Source organism: Carassius auratus, chromosome 47 (assembly GCF_003368295.1).
Source record: "Carassius auratus strain Wakin chromosome 47, ASM336829v1, whole genome shotgun sequence".
In the NCBI taxonomy this organism is placed as follows: Eukaryota; Metazoa; Chordata; class Actinopteri; order Cypriniformes; family Cyprinidae; genus Carassius; species Carassius auratus.
This window is the reverse complement of record NC_039289.1, coordinates 7,890,187-7,915,136: the sequence shown is the minus strand read 5'-3', so window position 1 is coordinate 7,915,136 and position 24,950 is coordinate 7,890,187. Positions and strand designations below refer to the sequence as shown.

Below are 24,950 nucleotides of genomic sequence, written 5' to 3'. Positions count from 1 at the left end.
ATTTAACAATTACCAAAACATTAAAGTGAGACTAGCCTTAGCAAGCACCGCTAATTCACATGGTTTACTATAGCAATTTTCTCTGTACAGATTTATGAACTATATTTTATTATCTAGACCCTTTAATATTTCATTTAAGTACCTTGTTGACAGAAATAATCTTAATATATTTATTTTTTAAACAAATTAGATTCTAGGCTAGCACAGATTACGCTAGGCTAAGCAGGTTGACTGGGGTTGAAAGCTGTTACTGTTGTGTGTGGACAGAAATCAACTACACATGTACTAATTAATCCTGCTGGTTACTTTCCCTGTTTTTCTCCGACCTTTTCAACCTGCTCCAGCAGCTTTCGAGGGACTGCTTCAGGACGAAACCAGCACCTCTGACCTGAAAGAAATCTTTGTTGCACTTGCAACCATATTTCTCATGTTTTGTGGCTGTCTGGCACCGGTCCACGCGATGCTGTACCGCCTGCTTGCATAAACATCTCTGGGGCATAGTGCTACTGATGGCTGCATCCCATTTCTGGGCTGTATGGTATGCTAGATTAAGGTTAATGTGGCCTACGTCAAAGCATGCTGGAAAAAGTGTGGCAAACTTTGTTAAACAGAAGTATACTCGAATATTAGCATTATTCAAATAATAATATATTTTGAAAGAATATCCTGTGAATACAACAGGCAAAAAATAAAAAAAATAAAAATAGTACAGTCCGAATTTATAGTATTCATAAAACAGTGACTCTGAAGTGCACATCCAATAGGCACCCTACTAGTCAGTGAGTTACGTACAAATTAAATTCATTTTTTTATTACAGTCACAAAGTTTGTTCTTCGTCAAATGTAGTACCTACTCAGATATAGTAGTATGCATCAAAATGAGCATACTATTTCCTGCTAATCAATCAGAAGAATACACTTTTAGTGTGCAGTGTAAATATGAGAAATTAATTATCAGTGATGTTAAAAACATATATTAATTGCCTCCTTGTATGTCGTAGTCAGTTGATGGTCTACAGCACACCAGTTTGGCTATTCTTGTCGATCTATTTGAAGAAAGCACGAACATCCTAGGATCAGTGGTGTGTCAGTGGATGATGAAATCTCTTTTTTTTTTTTAAACCATCAAGTATTTAAGTATATGACACTGAGGAGGCGTAGCTTAAGAGTGCTGCAGCTGCAGTATGAACAGGCCTGAGAAACTCCGCACCACAAAGTTACGCAAAACCGTGGTCTCTTCCTCTTTACTCTGCTTCACCATGGTAAAATCTCTAAATTGAAAGTGAAAATGTTCAGATGTTATCATAAAAAGCTACTTTTTCCCGTGGGGAATTATTCCAAATGAGGACATCTTTATGTGTTCAGATCTTTTATTTCATGTGTACCGAAGACATCTGAAGGCTCCTGACAGTCTAGATGGCGTCATTATGAGGTGATGTGGAGAAGGTGTCAAACACACTGGGACGGCCTGCACAAGCAGAGCACCAAGACACTACAGATATGCAGAAAACCTTTTCAAAGAAAGTCATATAACATTCTCACAGATCGTAAAACATCACAAACAATATAAAATCTTAAAAATGAGCTCTTCAACCTTTTCCAGGCTCCCTTTATTGTGAATGGAGAAACTGCAAAATAACTGTTGCATAAAACAAACGTTTCTCATTGTGTAGTAAATTGTGTTATTTAATATGAGCTATTTGATGCAAAGCAAGGGCCTTCTCAAGAAGAATAAAGTTAACCGAAATGAGGAAACAGATGTGAGGGTGAGATGTACCGTGTGCGAAGTTTCCTTCGATTTCTGCACCATTATTTGTGTGAAAGATGTGTGGACGCTGATTTGCTTTCACAGAGTTTTTTTTTTTATTTTTTTTTTAAAGAAGCTCAGGTTTCGTTCATTTACAAGAACACGGACGGTGATGTGAGGGCAGTTGTTCTTTCACTTCCTTACACAAGAAATCGTTTAGTAAGACCAAAAGTTCCTACATGTGGACAGCTGTCTCTAACTATGCCGATGACATTCTCAGCGCATTAAATTATTTATTTTTTAAATCCCATCAGGTAGGTTTAGGACCACCTTTTTACAACTGGTATTTACATCCATTGCGAGCGATCTGCGATGGCATGTGACACCACCTCGTGGTTGTGGGCTAGTTGTTTGCAAAACCGAGAGAAACAAAAAAAAAAAAGTTTGTCCCTTTTTTATTGATTTATTAAGCTCTCTTTATTTTTTTATGACCACATCAAACGGGATAATTTTCAGAATCAGACGCGCACTTGAGCGTCACCTCAGCGTCGGGCGCGAGTCAGACGAGCGCGGGAAAGCTAATGAGCTTCAGTAGAACAACTGTGAACTGTGGTCTGATGAGATGTTGTTAGACTGTATGTCAGTAAAACACATTCCTGTCGCATCAGCCGTTTTACTGTGTTCACAGCACACACTTTTCAACTGTAGCCTACGCAAGCATGTGGTGCACGCCTTATCACTTCATCTTAAATAGCCTAACCCACACAAGAAACTATGAGAATACATAGCCTAACTAATTCTGTCGTCAGCTAAGTCATACAATTACCAAAAATAACTGGAGGTGAATAATAATAATGCTAAAAAAAACTGTCATATTTACAGTGTTAGCTACTTGATCTAATTCACAAATATGTCAATTAGACTTAAGAATAGCCTACAATAATTGTACTCCGTTGTGTTTAGGCACTAAAACAGTCGAGTAGGCTACATTATAGTCAAACAGATTTTTATGATGAAATCAAGATTTCTGTTCAACCACAGACTGGTTGCTGCCCACCCGTATGAAAACATCCTGCACTGTATATGAGGAATGTGAGAGACTACCATTCAAAACCTAATACCAGACATAAGAAATGACAGAGTGAAGTCCTAGCCCTCCACCACTTGATGGCAGTGTGCTTCCATGACTGCGTCAATGTCTAATTTAGCCTATTTTTACATATCTGCATGAACCCCCTCATCCGCCCTTTAAAGGGTCATCAGCCCCATTATCCCATCTCGAGGCCTGTGATTATTAGTGCAGCAGGACTGGGCTTAAACCGGCTTCTTAAGGAAAATACATATTATATATATTCCTTGCTCTCTCTTTTCCTGAAGGTTACAGCACGGTGAGGCAAGTTCGCAAGATCTTCTTTTTGATTGACAGCTTCCTAACAAGGACAGCCTAAAGCGACAGAGTCACGCCCTGAAGCCCCTCTCCTCTCCCATGATGCACCAGAGGGCACAGGGCTGTGTGTGATGTGCTTGTCTTTATCCTGTTCCACCTGCACACACACAGTCAGAGGGCTATATATGTGTGACACTACAAATATGAACTTTCACTGTTTCTCATCAGGGAGGATGTGATGACAAAGAGCCATTAAAACACCTTCCCCTGTCCTCTGACTGGCTGCATGCCATGAAACCGATAAAAACTCCCTCAGACCTGTCAAAGTGTCATTCTGTATACAGGCCTGCTTACACATTTTAACGTCGGTAAATTACACTTCATGTACACAAATAGGCAGGTGGTAAATACCAACAGCTGATAAAGGAAAATGTGTTGAGTTGATGACGGGATTGGGGAAAAACTACCGCTACAGCTTTTGAACGTCTAGTATTGTGTTGCAAAGATGCTATAGTGTTCATATTTAAATAGATAGATAGATAGCACTGACATTGTGTAGCTACTGGTTCCCAAGGGGTTGAGTGTCTCATCAGCACGAGTGTCGAGTCTTGTGTATCTCTAAAATGAGTTGAGTTTTCTAAGGAGGTAGCCATGGCACAGTTTTGAGGGCCAAGAAATGTCCAATCAGCTGGAGAGTTCCTCGGTACAACATGAACACATCTGTAGCGTACGGTGACAGATCCACAAGTGATGAATAGGACAAACACAGCTCACCAGTTGGACGTGAGAGTTAAAGAGTACCTCATTGTCGGCATGCCTTGGAAAATCATTTGAACACTAAAAGGTGGTCGTTAAAATTCCAGATCCAAGGACACATTCATGTCGGCTCCCTACACAACTACAAACCTTATTCATGTGCGACACTAATCAAGATTCGCGCCAATGCAACAAAGCATTCAGACATCAACTTCTAGCTCTTCTATTACCAAAGCAATGGAGAAAGAGCAATTGAATGTGAAAAAGAATGAGAAGCAGAGAATACGCCGCACGGGATTCCAAACATCTTGAATGCACTTTGATGCATACATCTATTTTTAAATATATACATACAATTGCGCTCTCCTGGGCTTCACTATAATATTCCTGACCAAACAGCAAACAGCAGGTATGCTAGCGGACTCTCCTGAGGTATTCATCATCTGTATCTTCTGACAAGGCAGCTCGACTCCTTCAGTTCTTCCCAATTTCTCTCTCTAGTAAAAGTGGAATGTGTCAGTCAAAAGCAAGCACACAGTACAACATTCACACGCTATTTTTTACTTTATCTATTGCAAATAATTCATACACCTTCCACTGATCATTAGAAATCTTCAGTATCAGTAAACCATGGAACGTTCGCCAACCAATCAGAATCGAGATGATGAAATTACTTGATGGCAGCCTTTCCCTGTTCTTTGAACGTGCTTGTTGTATTAAAACTGTTTGTTAGCTTAATAATCAGTAGAGTAAGACAACAAAATAAGCGAGATACAGCGGGAGAACATTCCCATTCCCAGCGGACTTTGGTAACAGAATTCTCTTGACTGGATGACATAGAGATGAAACCGAGACACCGACCTAATGAGCTTCTGCTAAAGACTAGAAGAAACTAATGTGTTTGTTCTTTGTCATGGCTAGAGCGAACATACACCAGCTTATATCACCACCTTGATTTGCACATGAAACTAAGAAATTCTGGTAGCACTTTATTTTACAGTCCTGTTTCTCATGTTCATACTATGTACTTATTATAGTAATTACAATAACTAGGTAATAACTAGTTACTAACCCTGAACCTACCCCTAAACCTAACCCTACCCTATGTAGTTACCTTGTATTACCAGAACTTTCTTAGATACAGTAAATACACTGTAAGTACGTACACCTACTGTAACAAAATTGCAACTGAAATTCTTATAATATGGAAACTACATCAAACTTAATTTAACGTTCATATCTCATAATAAGATACATTTTTTCATTGTCTGGCCTTGGCCTTGAGTTTTTTTTACCAATTAGACATGCTAGGAAACAAGTTCTCATATTAAAACACCCGTTTAATGATATCATTACAATAAGGACAACAATAAGAAGCAAGGCCTAAATCAGAAACTTGGAATCCTCAGAGAAATAGCATTTTTTTTGTTTTGTTTTTTAGATAGATTGGCTGCACCCCGGAGATTTGGCTCTAAAAAGCTAGCCACACACAGTATGCAGCTTTTGTTCCACTGAAAGCATTTGTCTTCAGTGCAGCTCAAAGAAGAGGGGTTAAAATCCAATCCAATCGATATCACTGGAGACGTACAGATACAAACAGAGGCTAAGGACCCCTCCCTTCTCCAGCTGAAAGTTAAAATAGAATAAAATGTTGGAATGCCTTTGAAGTTTCAATACCAAACCCTGAGCGAATCAATACTCACCGTATTGTTTCAGATACCATGGAATCCACAGAAAAACAGTCCTACCTACATATTCACACTGAGATGTTAAATGCTGTCTACTTGTATAAGGTCATGCGTGCATCTCTGAACAACAAATGGTATTGCAAACATTTGTTGGGACTTTAAGGACTTAACATCCACCGAAAATTAGAGCATAGGTGGCCTATGTGAATGTGCATTGCAATCCAACGGCAAAATGATCAAATTAGATGACTGTCCCACCAGCACGACCGAAATCCCACTTTCACCCTCCATCCCCTTACCTTATCACCTTCCCTCCAGGTTAACCCTGTATATCGCAGCTAATGAGGAGTTTCCGTGGCCTGGTGAGCTCCCGGGATGGGATGGAGCTTACCCCCGGTTGTGGGACTGGGGGAGCGGGACGGTAGAGCACCGGTGTCAGCCTACGCATCGCTGCACATACATCATACCGGTCATTAGCAGAGGATCAGGCTGGACCTTTGGCCAGCGCACCACTGGCGGCAGGGATGGGATGGCCATAAAAAACCCCAGGCTCTGTCACTCATTGTCACTTAAAGCGAGAATTTATCAGGACCTCTGCCTGCGCACAGATGAATAATGAATGAGGTTCTGGAGCTTTGCCTTGACGCTCGGGTGCTAATGGGGCTGGAAAGCTGCGGCAGGACCATCCTTTGTGCCGGGAGGTTGCACTGTCGGGGTACGGGTTTGGCCTCTATTGGTAGGCGAGCCTGGCCATAGTATCAGACATTCACAGTGAGGTCTGCCCCTTATTCTCTTAATGTACATGCCTGGAGCACCTTCTAGACCCTGGGTAGTCTATTCTTTAACAGCACAAGTGTAAGGAAGTTTAACACCAGTGCCTATTTAAGCAGAATTGAAGCCCTTGGTTTTGGAAGCGTCAGAATTCTTGCACAAATAGCGCATGTTGACATTCCCCTGTGTTATTAGACACGAGACTGGATGAATGTTGTTATTTTGACATTAAGCTGCTTAAAGTGGCCTTAGAGGAGTTAAAACGTACCCTTGACTATAAATATGGAAGCACTTTGAATTCAAGATCTGGATTCAGGGGAAAGAAGTTTATCCCTCACTGCATGGGCACTTTAGGATAGATTCAAAGACCAGCATGTTGCTTCAGTTGGGAGTATCCTCTAATAAAAGCAAGCAAGTTTAGTTATAGGGAAAAGACTTGGTTCATATGAGCAATGATAAAAAAATAAAACAAAAAAGCTTAGTTTATTTTACTCGTCAATGCTGAACAACCTTCAGATGGGATGAACACATCCGACAACTCGAGATCTTTGCATAACCGAAGAAGCAGATAATGAGAGATGTAAACACTTCATCCCTGTGCTATACTATCGACCTTGTTTTGCATGTTAACGGTGTGAAATGCAGGAAATACCGTCACAATCAAACATATGGAGTTTGGAGCACCAAAACTTCTTGTAAGGAAAGTTTGTTTTCTGGACCGAAGAGGACTGCTCAGTTTATACACTTTTGATACTGTAACTAACCATAAAACTCTACGCTTCAGATGAAACAAAGAGTTCAAATTCAGTCTTAACGTCTTGCAGCGAAAGGGTTTTTGATTTATTCAGAGAAAGATTCGGGGGCAAAAAAAGAAAAAGGAGGAACAATAAACAAGCGACGACTCTGAGCTTCTGCCACACGTTCTTCCTGTCAAGTCTCGGAGAACTTTCAGCTAATTACGAGCAAAGCCCCACACCACAGAGAACTTGCATCCGTCACTGTCTGAGGATGACAAAAGGCTCAGAGGGGGCAAGAAACAAACAAGCCCCGGAATAAGAAAAAGGCTTTCCAGCTAGCTGCATGGGCGACGACAGCAACATCTAATCAGGGTTTTTATTTTTTCAGAGTTGCCTTCAGCGTCGCATCTGAGGCGCAGTTCCTCTGATCAGTGAGCGAAGGGGCTCTCCCACTGCGCCAGTCTCCTGTCCTCTGAATCGGTTCTTGGTCAGTAGCCTTGCTCCTCCATCTCCATCTATGGTGGTGCATCCCATCTTCATTACCATGCAGAGACACATGCCGGGGGTAACTGCACCCCAGGACTGCCTGGAGGGGCTGCGCTCTATCCGGCCTCCATCGGGAACTCCTGCGCTGCTGGATGCCGGCGAAATGGGAGCGCAGGATGGAAACACAGCGCATAAAGTGACTCCGTGCCTCAGGGTCAGAGAGGAGGCGACGTGGCATCTCTGCCGAGCGATCGTAAACAAGTAGAGGATGTTAGATCTCTTCATCCTATTCAAATGCTTTATTATGCTGATTTTTGAGCAAACCGTAAACTAATCAGGGCAACTTTTTACCCGTTCTCGCATGCACACATGGGAAATTTTCAGAAAGGTTAGGTGCTGAGAGTCAGTTCTGGTGCCTCGCCTCAAACTTTTAACTCTCTGGATCATTTCAGGCAAACACAGGGAGAGTCCGAGGTTCTGTTGCGGTGGAAGAGATTTCATGTGGCATACTTAATTGGAAAGGGGGTTGGTGGACCATTGCGAGAAATATTCACATTCATGCTCATTGGGACCGAAGTTGTAAATAGTTAATTATGACTCTGTATGCAAATGCTGGCCTTTAAATGAATTCAAGGAATAATTTCCATGTCCGTGTATTTGCATAAATGCATATTACATGCATTTCACACTCAACACCTCAAAATGTCATAAAGAGTGATAAAAAATTTAGTTCAAATCCAATGCGTTAACTTGCTGCACATTTATACTCTAAGGTGTTTTATATACATATGATTATATTACATTTACATAACCATTAAGTAAAAAAAAAACATCGAAGTGATTAAACTTCACAATGTAAGTCACATCATACTGTAAGTGTAATACTAGCATTAATTGCTAAATTGTATCTAAATCTGTTTAACAGAAATGAACAATTATATTAAAGAATAAAGTGATTCTATAAGTAACTACAGTAACAATCGACTGATGCAAAAAAAACTTATCGTTGACAGATTTTCAAAGGCATTTTACCTGACAATGATTCTTCACTGGTCACCAACTGCATTGAAGATCCAACACATTATTGTTTTCCTTATTCCCAGTCCTGGGGAATTTTTTTTAAAAGTAATGCATTACAATATTGCATTACTCCCCAACAAAAGTAACTAAATATGTTAGTTACTTTTTATGGAAAGTAATGCTTTAACATTACTTTTACGTTACTTTTTAAATATGAGCACGACTTGATTGTTTTTTTTATTATAAGATCTATTCATAGCAAATGTAAAATCCCTTCCACACCAAAAAGTGTAATGAATAAACCTCAGGCTGAAGGAAAAGTAAATTCACGTCTAATCAGTAGAACACAGAAGAACGTTCAACACTCTTCAGCAATAAAAATAAAATAAAACAAAAACTATGAAGCACAATTGTTAGTTTATCTAAAGCCATTTTTCCTTATTAGTATGGTTGAACTGGCTCATCAGAGGTCAACAGCAAAGACATTAGTTAAGAAAATTGAATTATTGCAGGTTTGCGTCATATTCTGAGTTTGCATTTCGACATTCATTTTGATGAATACTTAATATGTTTTTTTGCGAGTTGGATGAATCAATGCACATTCACATTTAGTCTAGAACTACATGTTCACACAATGCCTCAGTTCTTCCGATTTCTCCCAACATTGGGACAGGAGACTTGTCAATCAATAAATGGGAAAACAAAGTAATTGGCGGTCCTTAAAAAAAAAAAAAAAAAAGTAATTCAGATATTTTCTTGTAAAGTAAAAAGTAATGCGTTACTTTACTACTGTAGTTACTTGAAGAAAGTAATCTGATTACGTAACTTGCGTTATTTGTAATGTGTTACCCCCAACACTTCTTATTCCTGGTGGGCTGGTCTCAAGACAAAGCCTGAGCTCTGTACAGAGGAGGAGGGGAGGGCTAGGATGACTGTGTTAATTGGACTTTACAGTAACAGTATGACAGGTGTGGTTTAAAAAAAAAAAAAAAAAAACATTGCAGAGAGTTGGGAAAAGAACACGGCGAGCTGTTTGTCAGGGAAAGGCAGCTCCATCCTCCCACAACTGTTCCCATTGCCGTTTTCCCTCAAAATGAATGCTGTCTGCTTGTTTATCACCAGCAAGACTCCAGGCCGGCATCCTCACGCTTTTTTTTGGCTCTGCCACATGGAGGTGGGGCTAAGTCTAATTTTTCAAGGGGGCCTAATTTTTCAAGATGCGGCAGGTCATGTCGTTTCGTTGCTGTCAGAGCAAACTACTTTTAAAACACAAGATGTCTTCTCTTGCGTTAAAAGCTGTCAACAAATAGAACCAACAACAGCTCGCTCTCAGCATTCTCTCCGGGCAAAGGAATTTGTCCAAAACAGATGTTTCACCTCTAAATATATATATATGTATAGAGAGAGAGAAAGAGAGAGAGAGAGAGAGAGAGGGAGAGACTTGCAAACTTCAGCTATGTTGCCGTCAACTCCAAACCACTATGAACGTGCTGTATTCTTCTCAACGAAGGACTCACAAGGTCATCAGCCAATGAAAAGCATCTCGGTGGCGACTCTTCCGACAATTCCAGCCTTCCCTGCATCGCAGCCCGTCTTTCTTCTCGTAATAACCGGAGAGCAGCGGTACAGCCTCGGCTGGCAGACAGTACTGAAGAAAGCGTGGGAACGTACAGGCTTTCGCTTCAGCGTGCAGCGAGGCCACAGGTTTATGCAGGAATGCCTGTGGTTGCACGCTCGCCGCGTAAATCAAGGCCCCAAAGCACAGCATTTCATTCAGCGAGGTTGGGGAGGCAAAGCTCAGAGGACGCCTGCATCTGGTAGCGTTTTTTGATTTACTAGGGACCTGCACAACATTACAGCACTGGAAAACGGTGGGAGCCTGAGTCCAAAGGGCTCTAATGCGTAGGCGAACACAGTCTTAAGGATTCGGTCGAAGTGGTTGGCATCCAGGACCATGATGAAATGCACTGGATTAAATGAGTTTCTGTATGAATATGCAAGAAAAAAACAAGCTTTCCAGTGGGAGCAGAACTGATGTCAGTGTAATAATACTTGAAACGAGAATATCACATTATCACATCTGACATGTTAATGACATGGCGACACACAAACAATAAACTTACCTCTTTGCATTACAAGCTGTGAAAAGAAAAAAAGAAAACAAGTTCTGCATAATAATTCTAAAGAACAGCTTCGCTGTAACAAGCTTATTTTTTTAATGGAAGTTCAAAAAGTGATTAAATTCATGCAAATCATTAAAATCGTTAAAGAAAACAAAGTGATTCAAAATTATTCCAGTTTCTTGATAAAGTAAACAAATGCAAACAAAAGTGAATATTTATGGAGAATTTAACTTGACACATGGAAATCAATATTTTTTAACAGTGAAATTAACATAAATGAACAAATGCGACAACACAATATTACAATAACACTACATTTTAAAGCATATATTCATTAAAATAAAACAAAAAGATGTGTGAAAATTAACATGAAAAATGTTCATTTGTGAGTGCACTCACAAAATTCAATCATTCAGAAAAGTATCATAAACCTATATGAAATGAAAAAAATCCTAATAACCAGACAAGTATGATCAGTTAATGCATTGCAGACTTAATTTGCATAAAAAGAAAAATCACATATCAACAGCTTACAAGATGAACCCTGTCTATCTCTTGTTAATTATTTTATTTTTTTCAGACTCAGAATGATTTTAATTACTTTACGCTCCAGATTGGAGTCCAAAAGAAAATAATGGCAAACATTCTCTCTTTTCATGCTTACTCAAGCAAGTCTATTTACTTTTTTTTTTCTTCCCTCTCGCTCTCATTCACAGCTTGATGGAGGGAGGCAACAGGATGGGATGTGACATTTTGGTTGGAAAGGCTTCAGAATTCAAAGCAGCTGTGGGTAAAACCACCTGTAAATACACTCTCTGGTTTAGATTTCTTCACCTAGCATTTGCTTCCAATACTTATTTAATGAAAAACCCAAAAAGGTTCTAGAGAAGTCATTTTTACATGCATGTACATGAGGGAACGTGTTTTGTAAAATGACCCAATAAAGAACAAAAGGAGAGTAAAAACAGAATCATTCACAATACAAAAGGCAGAGTTTACTCACTGTTGTTCTTTTTTCATTAGAAACCGGCGTTCTAAGATACTGTCAGATATAGCATTTTAGAGAACACTTTACAAATAATAATAATTAAAAAAAGAGCCACGGTTTGAATAGTGGATGTTTGGATGTCATCCCTTGATAATTATTTTCCCCTATCAAACCAATTGGTTTAAAGTTGCCATTTCATGCTATTGATACTTCATGATTTGAACCACAAATCCTTTCAATAAAGGCAAAAAATAAATAATCCTGAGATGCTCGAGCTATTTTCCTCTATGCATGTCCACAGGGATTTTTTTTTTGCCTCAACTATGATGTATTTGTTGTCCCATCTCCACTCACAACTCCAAACTTGGACAAAGTTTGGCTCAAAGACGGTCACTGTCTGCTGACCACACCATTGGCCAATAAAGCATCAGCTTCCCAGCCACTTCTGATGCCAAGAACAAGGTAAAACTCGCCTCAAGAACTAGACTTAAAGAGATACAGCACGTTTTTCTTGCCGAAATCCAGGCAAAAAAAAAAATCTATGAAAATGCTTCCAGCAGCTGAATCTGCTGCCAATGGCGAAGGGACACGTTACAAGTCCTGGTCCCTCTGGAAACAGACGGATATAGAGAGCTGAACCAAGCACCTGGATCTTAAGGAAAGAGAATATATTTGGCCTTGGTGCAAAAGGTAAAAGACATATGAGTCAGCTGGGCTTCTGTAGTGACATCTCTCAGTGTCTATGCAGTCTGCCAACAAAGTGTGAAAGGGATCAATGGGTAACAGCTAGCATACTGTTCAATAACAGCATTGAAACATGCTTTGTTTTGTGGATGGCTCATTGCAGTTACTTGTGTGATTTTGATTCAGGACAATATGCTAATAATGAATAATTCACACAGATTTGAGAACTAAATAAACATGACTTTTTTCCTTCAAAAGAATTATTCAGTCATAAGTTGGCTTGAGAGCCACTAAATATTTTTTAAAGAGTGTGTAGCTACAAAAACACACTACAGTTAAAAGTTTTTAGGTTAAGTATTACAGTAAAAAAAAAATTATTTATACATATATATATATATATATATATATAAAACCATAATAAAAATGGGGCCTTGTTGCTTTAGTGTAATTATTAAGTCGTTTAAAAAAAAAATAAATAAATAAAGAAATCCCCAAACGTTTTGACATTTATTGATTGTCAAAATAGCAAATAAAAAAAAATAAAATCAGCATTACTGTTCTAGGGATAGAAAACACTGATATAAAAATATCTTACATATTCCTTACATTTTTTTTTTTTTTTTTTTGGCTATTCCATGACTGAAACAAGTGACTTCAAGCCCTTCAATTGCTCTGTATAAATGGTCTAGACACTCCTGTTGTTTAGCTCTATGTGAGCTGTACTGTACAAATGAAAGATCTTCCATTACAGTCAGTGGAGTGCAGTTAGACTGTGCTGCCACTAGATGGATACCTGCATCTGTTTTCTAATAGTGGAACGTACACTGTACACAGAAAACAAATACAACTACAATATCACCCTTTACAGTGTATATATATATTTAATATCGACAACAGACCAGACCAGTCTGGGTAAAGACAATAGCTTACAAGAGGTAAAAACAACAAGCCCGATATCAATTGTGATGTTTACTTGAGTTTGTTTTCGTTGTTCGGCTTGTTTCAAGGGAGTGATTTCCAGTGAAGAAATCAGCTCTCCTTGAGGAATTCATTAGAATGAGGGGAAATAGTCCCCTTGTCGATGTCTTTCCTGGAGGGAATAACCCGGACGTGGTCCCTGGGGCACGAGCGCGACACGCTGGCAGCTAATAAAGCTCAGGGCTAAGTGGAGACAGTCGCTAAAAGAATACAAATAAACACAAGCAAATACGAGTGGGAGACGCTTTGGGGGATTGATTGACAATTAAAATGACTCCGAAAGCAGCAAAACAGAGAGATTCATAGTTAAAAAGTTTCAATGTTTTGCTAATTTTGCAAATGCTAAATGATGAGTCAGTTTAAACGTTTAATAAACACAACACCAAAGTAAAATGTTTAAGTCATTTAATTTTATTTTTTTCCATTTCAATTAGCATATAAAGAATGAATGTGCATCTTGAATGTTAAACATGTTCAAATAAACCGTCAAAAAAGACAAATAAATAAAAAGTTGCCTTTCTTCTCTTCTCCTCCCAAACGATTGGGGTGAAAGTAGTCTGGCAGACAGTGAGCGTTCGGTTCATGTGTGCTTTACCGCGGTAAAGGATCCAGATCTCGCTGGAACAGGCCTCGCGTGCCTCGTCAAGATAAATACATACTATCATCTATAAAGCAACAAGCATAATCTGTTATCGTGTTAACAAAAAGACGAAAGAAAAAGGTGATTATTGCAAAACACCGACAAAAAATATAAGTAAACACTAAAAACGCTCTCGACTAAAGTTAGAAAAAAACATACCATTTTATACTTGGTACAATCACAGCAAATCCTACTGTCTGCAAAAGGTGCTGCGTAATAGCTGCTGTCTGTATAGTATAACTTCATAACGCTTGTGTAACTCATATTAGGCCGAGTCTGCCAAAGATCACAAGCCACATTCTGGAAAAGCAGCACAGGAGCACAGAGATTACAGCCTGGAAGAGGTCAAAACGTTTCGGTTAAACGTAGCGGAATTGTCCGAGGTCAAACGCACTCACACGACGCGTTGCAAAAAGTCATTTGTAAACGTACCTCTCTCAGGACGCTCGACACACTGGTTGTGTTTCATGTAAAGCGACCGAATGATGTAATTGTTGCCAATTCGGTATAAGACCGTGTTTTGGTTTACAGGAAGAAAGGCTCTGCTTTTGCGCTTTCTGAAGTGCAGAACAAGGCACTGTGTGAATATTTATAAGTTACTGCATTGCAAGTGAAGCCTTTGCATTAATCATTTATTAAAGTTCAAGTATCAGCCGGAGATGTGCGGATACTAGGAAGACTTCAACCTGAATGCGTTACATGAACGCACACGTATTGTCATGATCTATGATTTATTTAACACATTTTAAACGGCAAAGGTCTAAGGCTTGAAAACCAAGAAGTATTGCAATAAATATATTCAGGTGCGGACGGACAGGAAATACTTGGATTGAATGCATGCTTTTATAGCATCACAGCAAGATGCAAGAACAAACTGCTGAGGTTTAGATCTGGACTAGTTATTTCGTCCATGGAAATTGCGACAAATATTACTATGATCTCACGCTCTTTTAATAGAACGACAAACCTCTGACATTTCGAACGCAACAAAGTTGCCTTTTAAGGGGAATTTTAATTCTTTTTTTTTATAGAGATGTTTTTCTCGTAAGGTTTTGCTGTGAAAATGTTCTTGGAACGGGCATTGTGGGATTTTGAAAAGCATGTCAGATTTACATTTCATGCTAATGACAGGGAAAAATGGAGGTAAATATGCAATCATCGCATAGTATCAACATCGGAAAGAGCAAAAATCAAGTCAAACCAGTTTACAACACTGCTTATTTTTCCTTTTTCTTCTTAGAAGTGCTATATGTAAAGGGCAATGGTCATAATAGCCTTTTTGAGTGTAGTTCTAGTAAACCAAAAGGCCTTGCTTTGTGACTCGTTGTATTTTTTCGTACTGAAAGCTGTCAGGTTGCATTACGATGGAGCAAAACAAGCTTTAAATGACATTTGTGGGCCAGACGAAGGTCTTAAAAGTAGAAGCAAGGGGAATCGGGTAGCAGACTCAGTTTGCGATCGTCAAGGCGTGCATGTGTTTGGCGACGTCATATACGTAGGTGATGTCGGGCCTTTTCTCTGGGTCTGGGTTGATGCACATATCTACCAGTTTTCTCAGCTTGAGGGAAAAAAAAGAGAGAAAAAAGAATGTTAATTCATAATACAGATCCATTATACAATGCTCCACATAAAACAAAGGTGACAAGAGAGCCATTGACTAGTTGGTATATTACAGGATTGCTTAATAAAGTTTCTCAAAAGCGGTTTATCTCCCATTTGATGTGGTCATCCTGCTTATTATTTTTCTGCCATATAAATATATACATTTATATATATGCGCTAGGGCTGTGCAAAAAATCAAAGGCAATTTTCATGCGCATTTAGTCAGTAAAGGCTCCCCTAGTATATCTCCAGCATGTGCGTTCAGATCAGGATTGCCAAGTTTTCAAAACAAAACCTGTCCAATTGGTTCAGGTGGAGCAGCATTTACTACACAGAGCCGTAGTTCACTGACAATTTACACACAATAGGCAATGAATCACCTGCAATTTTGTGTAGCTTGTGCATCCCAATAAGATAATATTTAGCCCCTAAAATGCAAATTTTACCAAGGCAACCCTGCCAAAAATTGTGCATTTTAACCCCAGGACACAATTTTTATCGGGGATCACCTGGAAACGCGATTGGGCTAGTTTTGGACTAGTTTAAAGAAGCATCTGGGCAGGCTTTGTTGTGAAAACCTGGCAACCCTGATCTGAACATACGTGCTGGAGATATACAACTAATTACAGGAGCGCCTTTAGTGACGAGATGCGCATGGAAAACAAATTAGATTTTTTGCACAGCCCTAGTATGTGCATGTGTTTACATACATACATACATAATATATATACACACACAAACATGCATGTAAATATCTATATCTATCTATCTATCTAATATCTATCTATTATATATATATATATATATATATATATATATATATATATATATATATATATATATATATATATATATATATACACACACACATATATATATATATATATATATATATATATATATATATATATATATATATATATATATATATATACACACACACACACACATACATATATCATACATATACATACACATATATATATATATATATATATATATATTTCTCTCTCTCTCTCTCTATTTCTTATTTTTTTTTAATTGTAAGTAAATTGTAATAAAAATACAATTGTTAGTCCATTTATCTCAGGTCCATTAAATATAATTTTAATAATTTATTAATAAATGTTGGAAGATATAATTTGATATATTTTAAGATATATTTATAGATATAATATATAAATTATATACAAATTAAATATAAAAGAAATTATAGTGTGCGCACAACATACAATTTATATATCATTTATATATAACAAGTATACAAACTGTAAAAAAGTATACATAATTATAATATATAATATATTTATAATTATAAATAATATATATTTTTCTATTTTTATAATGTAATATAATATAAATGTGCACAAAGTCTTCCGGACTGTTGCTAATTTAACTCGTTTTTTACATAAAATAATTTTTTACATTTTGATAAATATACTTAAAAATATAACAATGATAAACAAACAAACAAACAAAACAAACATATTAAAATATATCTGTCATCACATGTACAACAGTTTTAGTTGTAGTCTGGAGCCCTGTATTAGTCATTGGGTAAATGATTGACAACAATGGCAAGCGTTTCAGAGCTCAGTGAACAGGACAGACAAGGGATAGGCTCTAAGCAATGTAACTACTACCAAGAAGCCTTCTGGCCCTGCAAACGTTTCTTAATTCTCTACTAGTCTTTAAAAAAAACTGTACAGAAACAGTCTCTGCAAGTCAGAGACGGGATTGAGAGTCGTGATGCTGCACTGAGAAATAAACTGAGCCCAGACAAGCAGCAGCAAAATCATTAAAAGTGGGGGGGAAAGAGGAAAAAAAAAAGCGGAAGGAAAGAAGATGCCCCTGTGTCGGATCGCCATGGCAACCGCCTCTCTTGCCGGGGCCTGGCTGCTGTTGCATGGCGCGGCGTCTCCTAATCAGCCGGCATGTGAAATGCAAATGCAGACAGTCTGAGAATTAGTGGAGAAGAAATGGGGAGGGGGAGGGGCAAGTAAGGATGCAGATATGTAAAATATTCATGCTTTTGCATGAGAGAAATGCAGGGGGTTCGATGGTCACAGTTTTTCCCCCCGGTTTTAAGGGGGGCAGACTGTCAGGTGAGATACAAGGAGATGGTAAATGACACACCAAAGATGAGCGGCTGACACTTTTTTTTGCCTTTCACCTTGAGGAGCATTGTTTACATGTAGACAGGGAGGGAGCCAGGCCTCCCTGCAGCACTGCAAAAGCTGAACTGAGGATGAGTCGTGCCAGCCTTTTAAATAATTATAATGGCAGCTTTGGTCAGACATCGAGGGTACTCTGATGGCTGACATGAGAGAGTGACAGCACGTTACGAGGAAAGACCAGCAGAGCTTTCCATGCTGGAAATTCATAAGCTGGTTTGCTGTTGGTCAACTTGATGGACTTTGAACTTGAGAACTACAAATAAGATGCTACTAATAAGTAAAAAAGATATATATATATCATTTACTTATCCTCTTGTATTTCCAAAATTGTATGTTTTTTGTACATACAATGAAAGTCAATGGGGACCAAAGTTGTTGTCTGGACCCCACCACTGACTTATAATGTAGGGACAAAAACAGTTGGAATGTTCTTTAAAATAACTAGTAAATAATGACAAGATTGACATTTTGGGGTGAACTAGCCAGTTGAAGGACAACCACAGAATGGACGCTCTATGTGATATATTCACAAATATTAAGGTGAGGTCACATTTTGGCGAAATTTCAAACATGGATGCACAATTTGTGCAAACTTACTGTGAAATCTGCATTCCTATTTGCATAGATTCTTATTGCTATGACTGGATTATGTCTGTGAGAACCCGTCAAACAATGTTAAATGTGACCACAACTTCAGAAGAAAGTGAGTTCAGATCTCTTGTGCTTGAAACATACCTCTTCAGAGTAATGGTCAGACGGCAGTGGTGGGTAGTCACACTGCTCAATCTTTTTACACAGCGAGTAGAGGTTCATTTTGTCCCCGTAGAATGGACTCTGCAAGGCGGCCATCTATAAGACAAGAAAAGAAATGTGAAATACCCGTTTAGAGAAAAGGACTTTTGGTTCGAGACGTCTTGTTAGCTTAAAAAAAAGTTTTCTTATGAAGCTACTTGGCAAGGTTAATATTGTTTTAATTCAATTAAAAGTTTGTGATTTCAAAGGTTTAAGTGATAAAAAATGGATTTCTGTGAAGAAAAAACTAAATGACTATAAATTATTTTACTGTTATTTCCATGGTTGTGCCATTTAATTGACTTCAGAGTTCACACTTGGAGGTTGAGTGATTCATTCACTCCAATGCAAGTAACCCATATCTCTCATACACAACCCTGCAACAGATGGCAATAAGATGTCAGAAAGCTAGGAGTCAAGTCTGTAGAGCATGTTCCATACTATTCAGATTTTCATGTTCTCCGGTGATAAATTTAGTTGTAGTAAATTTCTTGGGCGATGAGCTGCTTCCAGATATTTCATGTGAACAAATTTTACATATTGCTACTCATGCAACATCGTAGATCAAGGTGAAGTGTGTCCACACTCCTCACATATTTCTGTGTTGCTGCTTATCTACGTTGTTGTTAAAATGGACATTGACACAAGTCATCAAAGATGCGCTAATTACCATATTTTTCGGACTCTAAGTCGTACCTGAGTATAAGTCACATTAGTCCAAAAATACGCCATGATGAGGAAAAAAAAAACATACATAAGTCGCACTGGACTATAAGTCGCATTTATTTAGAAACAAGCGAAAACATTACCGTCTCCAGCTGCGAGAGGGCGCTCTATGTCTTCAGTTTAGACTACAGCAGCACTGAGTAGTATAGAGCGCCCTCTCGCGGTTGTAGATGGTAATGTTTTCTCTTGGTTCAGGTCTCTTAGTTAATTTATCTTGGTTCATGTCAAATTAATTTTGATAAATAAGTCGCACCTGACTATAAGTCGCAGGACCAGCCAAACCATAAAATAAGTGCGACTTATAGTCCGGAAAATACGGTAATAAAAATACTTTTAAAAATGTGCATGAACTATAAGTTGGTCTTAATAAATCTGGACACATTTGACAACACATAGCCAATTAGCTTTCTATATCTGGTCTGAAACTTAGCAAGGACAATTATGGATGTTCTGTCCCAATAAAGCCGTAAAAAATATCAAGATGTTGATATTTCAGCATTTCAGTAGATGGTTTGTGAAAAAGAAGGCAGAAGGAGATGAACAACACTGTCTACGTCACAGTTTCGGGACATAAATCATGGCGATACCGAAGACATGCAGTGCATCCTGGTAGCCTGGAGCTGTGCAATGCTGCTCAGCCAGGAAGGCAATGCTTTGATGACGTTATGAGATTATGATACTGCAAAAGCAGACTGGCAAAAACAGCCCCAAGCAAATCCACTGACTGTGGGTGAGGACACTTTCAGAAAAAAAGCTTTCCAGATGCCAAGCATGCAAGCTACAGAGTACTCGCACGAAACCACTACACCGCAAACGCACACTGGACGAGAACTCAATTAAATTGACATAGAAGGACAGAGAGGAAATGGCAAGCGAGTTAAGGGGGTGGGGGTGAGAGGGGGTGTGATAGAGCGAGGCAAAAACGACCGTCTGGGCTGTCAGAGGAGGAGCGGAGGATAGGAGCGCAGAGTAGCAGAACTCATGGAGCAAAGCCGAATTCATCGCTGCTCCGCACGAGATGGGAATGGGAGGAGGACGGGGAGGCCCTCTCTAATCACCGGCAGGGCTGGAACTGGGATGATTCTGCAATGTGTAGCATTTTCAGAGCAACCAGTATTTCTAATATAAATGTGCCACACACATACGCCTGCATAAGTGACATTAACGAGAGTGATAATTAAATACTATAACCAAAATCACACCTGTATTTGAGAAAGAGTTTGGTTAGCCTGTGCTGTGTTGCATTTTTTTCTTCTTCTTGTATGGTTCTTATCCCAAGAAAGCACAATGACACACACACACACACACACACAAAAACACTGTGACATTTCAGCAGATGCTCTGTGAAATAAGGCATGACTTTGCTAAAGCAGAAAGAGATGAATAACAAATGTGAGTTATGTCATCTGAAAGTTTTAGATCCAATCACAGCCTTCCATCAAAAGCCATTTAACCCTCTGGAGTCGTTCCCCGCATATACGCTTGCTGAGGCGTTTTCTCCTGATAACCCTGAAAAGAACTAAAATTACACTTTCGGTTTTGATCGTACAGATAAGAGCAATACATCAATCGAATCTGTAAAGGGTCTACTTTTATTCGTATCCACAAATAATAACAACAAATCTTTGTGCATTTATAAAATAAAGATAAACAAGGTATGCTGTCTGCAGCCTTGGTCTGCACTGATCTTCATTTACAAACACGTCATTAAAATGAACTGTATCTCAGTGAATGCGCAACAAAGAGACATGAGAGAGATATCTATAGAAAGCTTGACATGTCTACTTTTAAACTAAACAAGGTTAAAAGTTACTATTAAAAACAAATATTCTGTGATAAAGTAATCCATATGAAAGAAACACGATGTCCGTCTTTCACGTCTCCCTTCATTATCTTCTAATGTGACCACGCCCACGCGCTATTCAGATTCTAATGTTTCACTGAAACACACGGCTTGAATACGCTCACACTACAGAAAACAGAGCAGTGAGACTGTTCAAGTGTTTTTATTTTACTGTTTGCTTCGCGATGAGAAGAATAAGACATAATTCACCCGAAAAAGATGTGATGAGGATTACCTCAGGATTTGAGATTTGGATTTCCTCAGAAAAATAATGAAGCTCTTAATCCAGCAGAGATCATAAACATAACTAAGTCTCTTTTTTAAATTTCTATAGTTGTATTAGGTTTCACGTAACGTGTACACATTTTACTAGCTAGACTTTTTCCAGACTTTTCCGAACTATAATTCCTGACTAAATGTATAATCAAGTGAAACATTATGAAGTTTCATTCGCATAATCTAATTGTTCTACTGAACTACTAGTATCAGTGACCATCAAAATAATGTTAATAATTTAGTTTATCATTTAGTTTATTTAAGAGCACATAAACAATATACCCTTTTGAAACAAAATGTGATGTTCATTTACATATTTCAACATGACACAATACCAGTCAATACCAGTTTGCTAAAGCGGTAATATTGTTAAATATTTTTAATATTTAAAATAACTGCTTTCTATTTGAATATATTGTACAATTTAATGTATTCCTGTGATTAAAGCTACATTCTATTTAGCACACAAATGATGATAAACAAAAACGGTTAATGCGATAAATGTTACAAACAATGCTGTTCTCAATGCTTATCTCAGTTTTTTTCAACATTAATTATAATAATAACAATAATTGCAGCTCATTATGCGGGCCTTTGTCTGGTCAGGTGTAAATCACAATGATATTCATGATAGTTGACGCCTACTCGCATATGCCCTTTACCAACATAAAGTGTCTTAGAAAATTTTTATCAATCTATTGTTTTCTGTGATTGAGTAAACAAGATGATTCTCACCCCATTTTGAAGCAAAATATTTTAGACTACAAGCTCCTTGACAGTCTTGTGAAAAAATATTCTGTATGTGTTTTATGACTTTATTTCAGTGACTTCAAAATGTTAGTTTTTCCACTAACCACGCATAAAGGAGAAAGGAGAAAACTGGTTGTAAAAGACAGTCTTGTGCTAACAGCACCCATTGTGGTAGCACTGAGAATACAAAGCAAACATGCAATATGAAATGTGTTCTGATACATTTTGGCACATCGAATGATGCTAACAAAGTGAAACACAATCAATCAATATACAACAATATAAAAGACTGCAATTCAAGCAGCTGTGATTTACTAAATCATGAAAAGTGTCAACTACAGCATTAAATTCAAGTCTACTGTCATCATGTCAATGTTTTCTATAAAGTTTTTATATTGTTGAGTATTGTACCTATACCATAAAAAGTGGTTAAAATTATTTATTTGAAATACATGAATAAAAAACAAAAATGTGAGTAATGTCATCTAACAGAATAAGATCCAATCACTGCCTTCCACTAAAACAGTTCCAAAACATTCAAAGCTGTTTTCAATTAATTTAAATATGATGGTTGAACTCAATTATATATATATATATAATGTACATATTTAATACATACATATTTGAATAATAATATATAAATATATATATAAATATATATATGCGTGCGTGTGTGTAAATGTATAAAGTTTTAAATATACTTTTGCCAATGAGATATGTATATTTATATATATGTATGTATACAAAACAAAAGGCTAGATGATGTTCTCCTCCATAAGAAGATTATATACCTATAGTGTAATTTCATAGCAACATCTATCTCTCTTTCAATAAGTTCCTCTGGATAATTGCGACATGCAGTACCATAGAATGGCACTTAGAGAGATAAAAATGCGGTGGTGGCTTTGACTGTTTACATGCTGTGTGTGTACCTGTGGAAGTGTGGCCACAGAGGGGGGTCAGGGGCGAGTAGCAGCTGTAGCCAGCAAAGGGTTAAACAAGGACCACCATATTTTCATGCATCTTCTGCTTCTGACAGATGAAAAATGTCAACTGTCCTGTTTTTATTTTGGAGTTTTTGCACTATTCATCTGGTTCATTAGTGCCTGGGCGCTCTTGGCCCTGACAGCTGCTCGCCTCGTGCTCCCGGCCTCTGAATTTTTACAGGCTAATTTGATTCGGGGCGCCCAGGCGATAGGCAAGATGATTGACTTGCTCCCTGACCCCCGGAGCCCAGCAGCTTTCTTCATTGGTATTCCAGAGGAGTCCACCCCGCACCACGCTGGCCTGCTGTCTGTCTGCGGGGCTTCGGCTACCGGTGCAAGGTGGCGAAAGACACACGCGTTTACACTCTCACAGACGCACACAAAAGAGGAGGGAAAAACGCACACACAGACACCAAAGCTCAGAGGAACATAGTTAAACAGAATCTGCTGACACAAATACACACCAGACACGTAAAAACAGCCACGCCTGCTCAGAAACACACACACACATAGATACTCACAATATCACAACAAACTAAAACAACTAAAAAAGACATAAAAACATAAGGCCACCCAGATAGGAAGACAAAAACAGACTCTTTTTCTAGTATGTACCTGAATACAAACTGACCGCCCTGGCTTGATACAATTCTTTTTTTAATTGCTGAACTCTTTAGAAAAAACAGATTTTTTATATAAAATACTATATACTAAGAATATTTTTCCTCGATGCAAATGCAGACATCAATTCAGAACACTAACACAGCGCCCCTTTTGGTAGCACTGGGAATGCAACTTGAACTTGCATTATGAATTGTTATAACGTATTTTGGCACACCAAACATAGCAAAACCCAAATCAATCGCAACCTAAAAGACTGCAATTCTAGCTGCTATGATTTACTTAATTGCAAAAAGTGTCAACTACAACATTAAATTTAGGTCTTCTGTCATTGTGTCAACGGTTTCTATATACTTTTTTTTATATCAAATAAAAGTGGTAATTACAATTGTACCATATAGAGCAATATCTACCCGATTTAAATCATAAAATTAGCTTTGTTGGTATACATTAATAAATTTTGGTTGATTAAGTGATGTTAAACAATATTTTAGACTATAACGGTTTTAAAACAAAAACATTTCATTTAGATGCCATTTTCAGGTTACATTTTTTTTCAAGTAGAGATGGATATATCTATATTTATTGGAGCAACATTGGAAATCTGAATTTTTTATATTTATCATATTGTTCAATAATTGTTCATGCTTATTTACGCAATTTTTACATTCAGATTGATTCAACAAAATCTTAATCCTTTAAAAACACTGATAATTTTAGTGAAAAATGTAATCACTGACAAATCTAAAAATGAATATCTATTTTTCAAACTGTACATTGTTTTGTGATTCCTAAATTCATTTGTAGCACTTAAAACAACAGATTTCTTTTTTTTTATTACATTTTAAATGTATTTATTTTGACAAAATAATATAGAATTTTAATGTCAACCATTTACCGGTTATCACAAATAACATGAAATATACTGGCTTATTGTATCATCATTTGTCTCAGTCAATGAGATCTTGCCATTATCTTTATTGATCTTTCTTTAACTCTTTCTATGCCAATTAATTTAATAGCAAAGGTCCTGGTTCTCAGGAGCCATGGAAGAGGGCGTAGTGCATGAAAAGAGTCATGTTCAAGTGTGAGAAAACCATCAATATTTCATGTTGCTCATCCGTCTCGCACTCTTCTTTAATGACATATTAATAAAATGGAGGCGCAGGCAT

General features: G+C 37.9%; 1 protein-coding gene across 1 annotated transcript in view; it reads right to left on the bottom strand.

The window, feature by feature from the left end:
- Positions 1–13,753: 13,753 nt before the first annotated feature.
- The window catches only part of nek7 (NIMA-related kinase 7), a 66,259-nt gene continuing 55,062 nt past the window's right edge, over positions 13,754–24,950 (bottom strand). Inside the window, exons 9-10 of the mRNA XM_026236028.1 lie at positions 18,520–18,633; positions 13,754–15,563 (exon numbers count right to left, since the gene is read on the bottom strand). Of these exons, the coding sequence (XP_026091813.1) occupies positions 15,453–15,563; positions 18,520–18,633 (225 nt within the window). The 3' untranslated portion in view covers positions 13,754–15,452. The remainder of the gene's footprint in view (positions 15,564–18,519; positions 18,634–24,950) is intronic.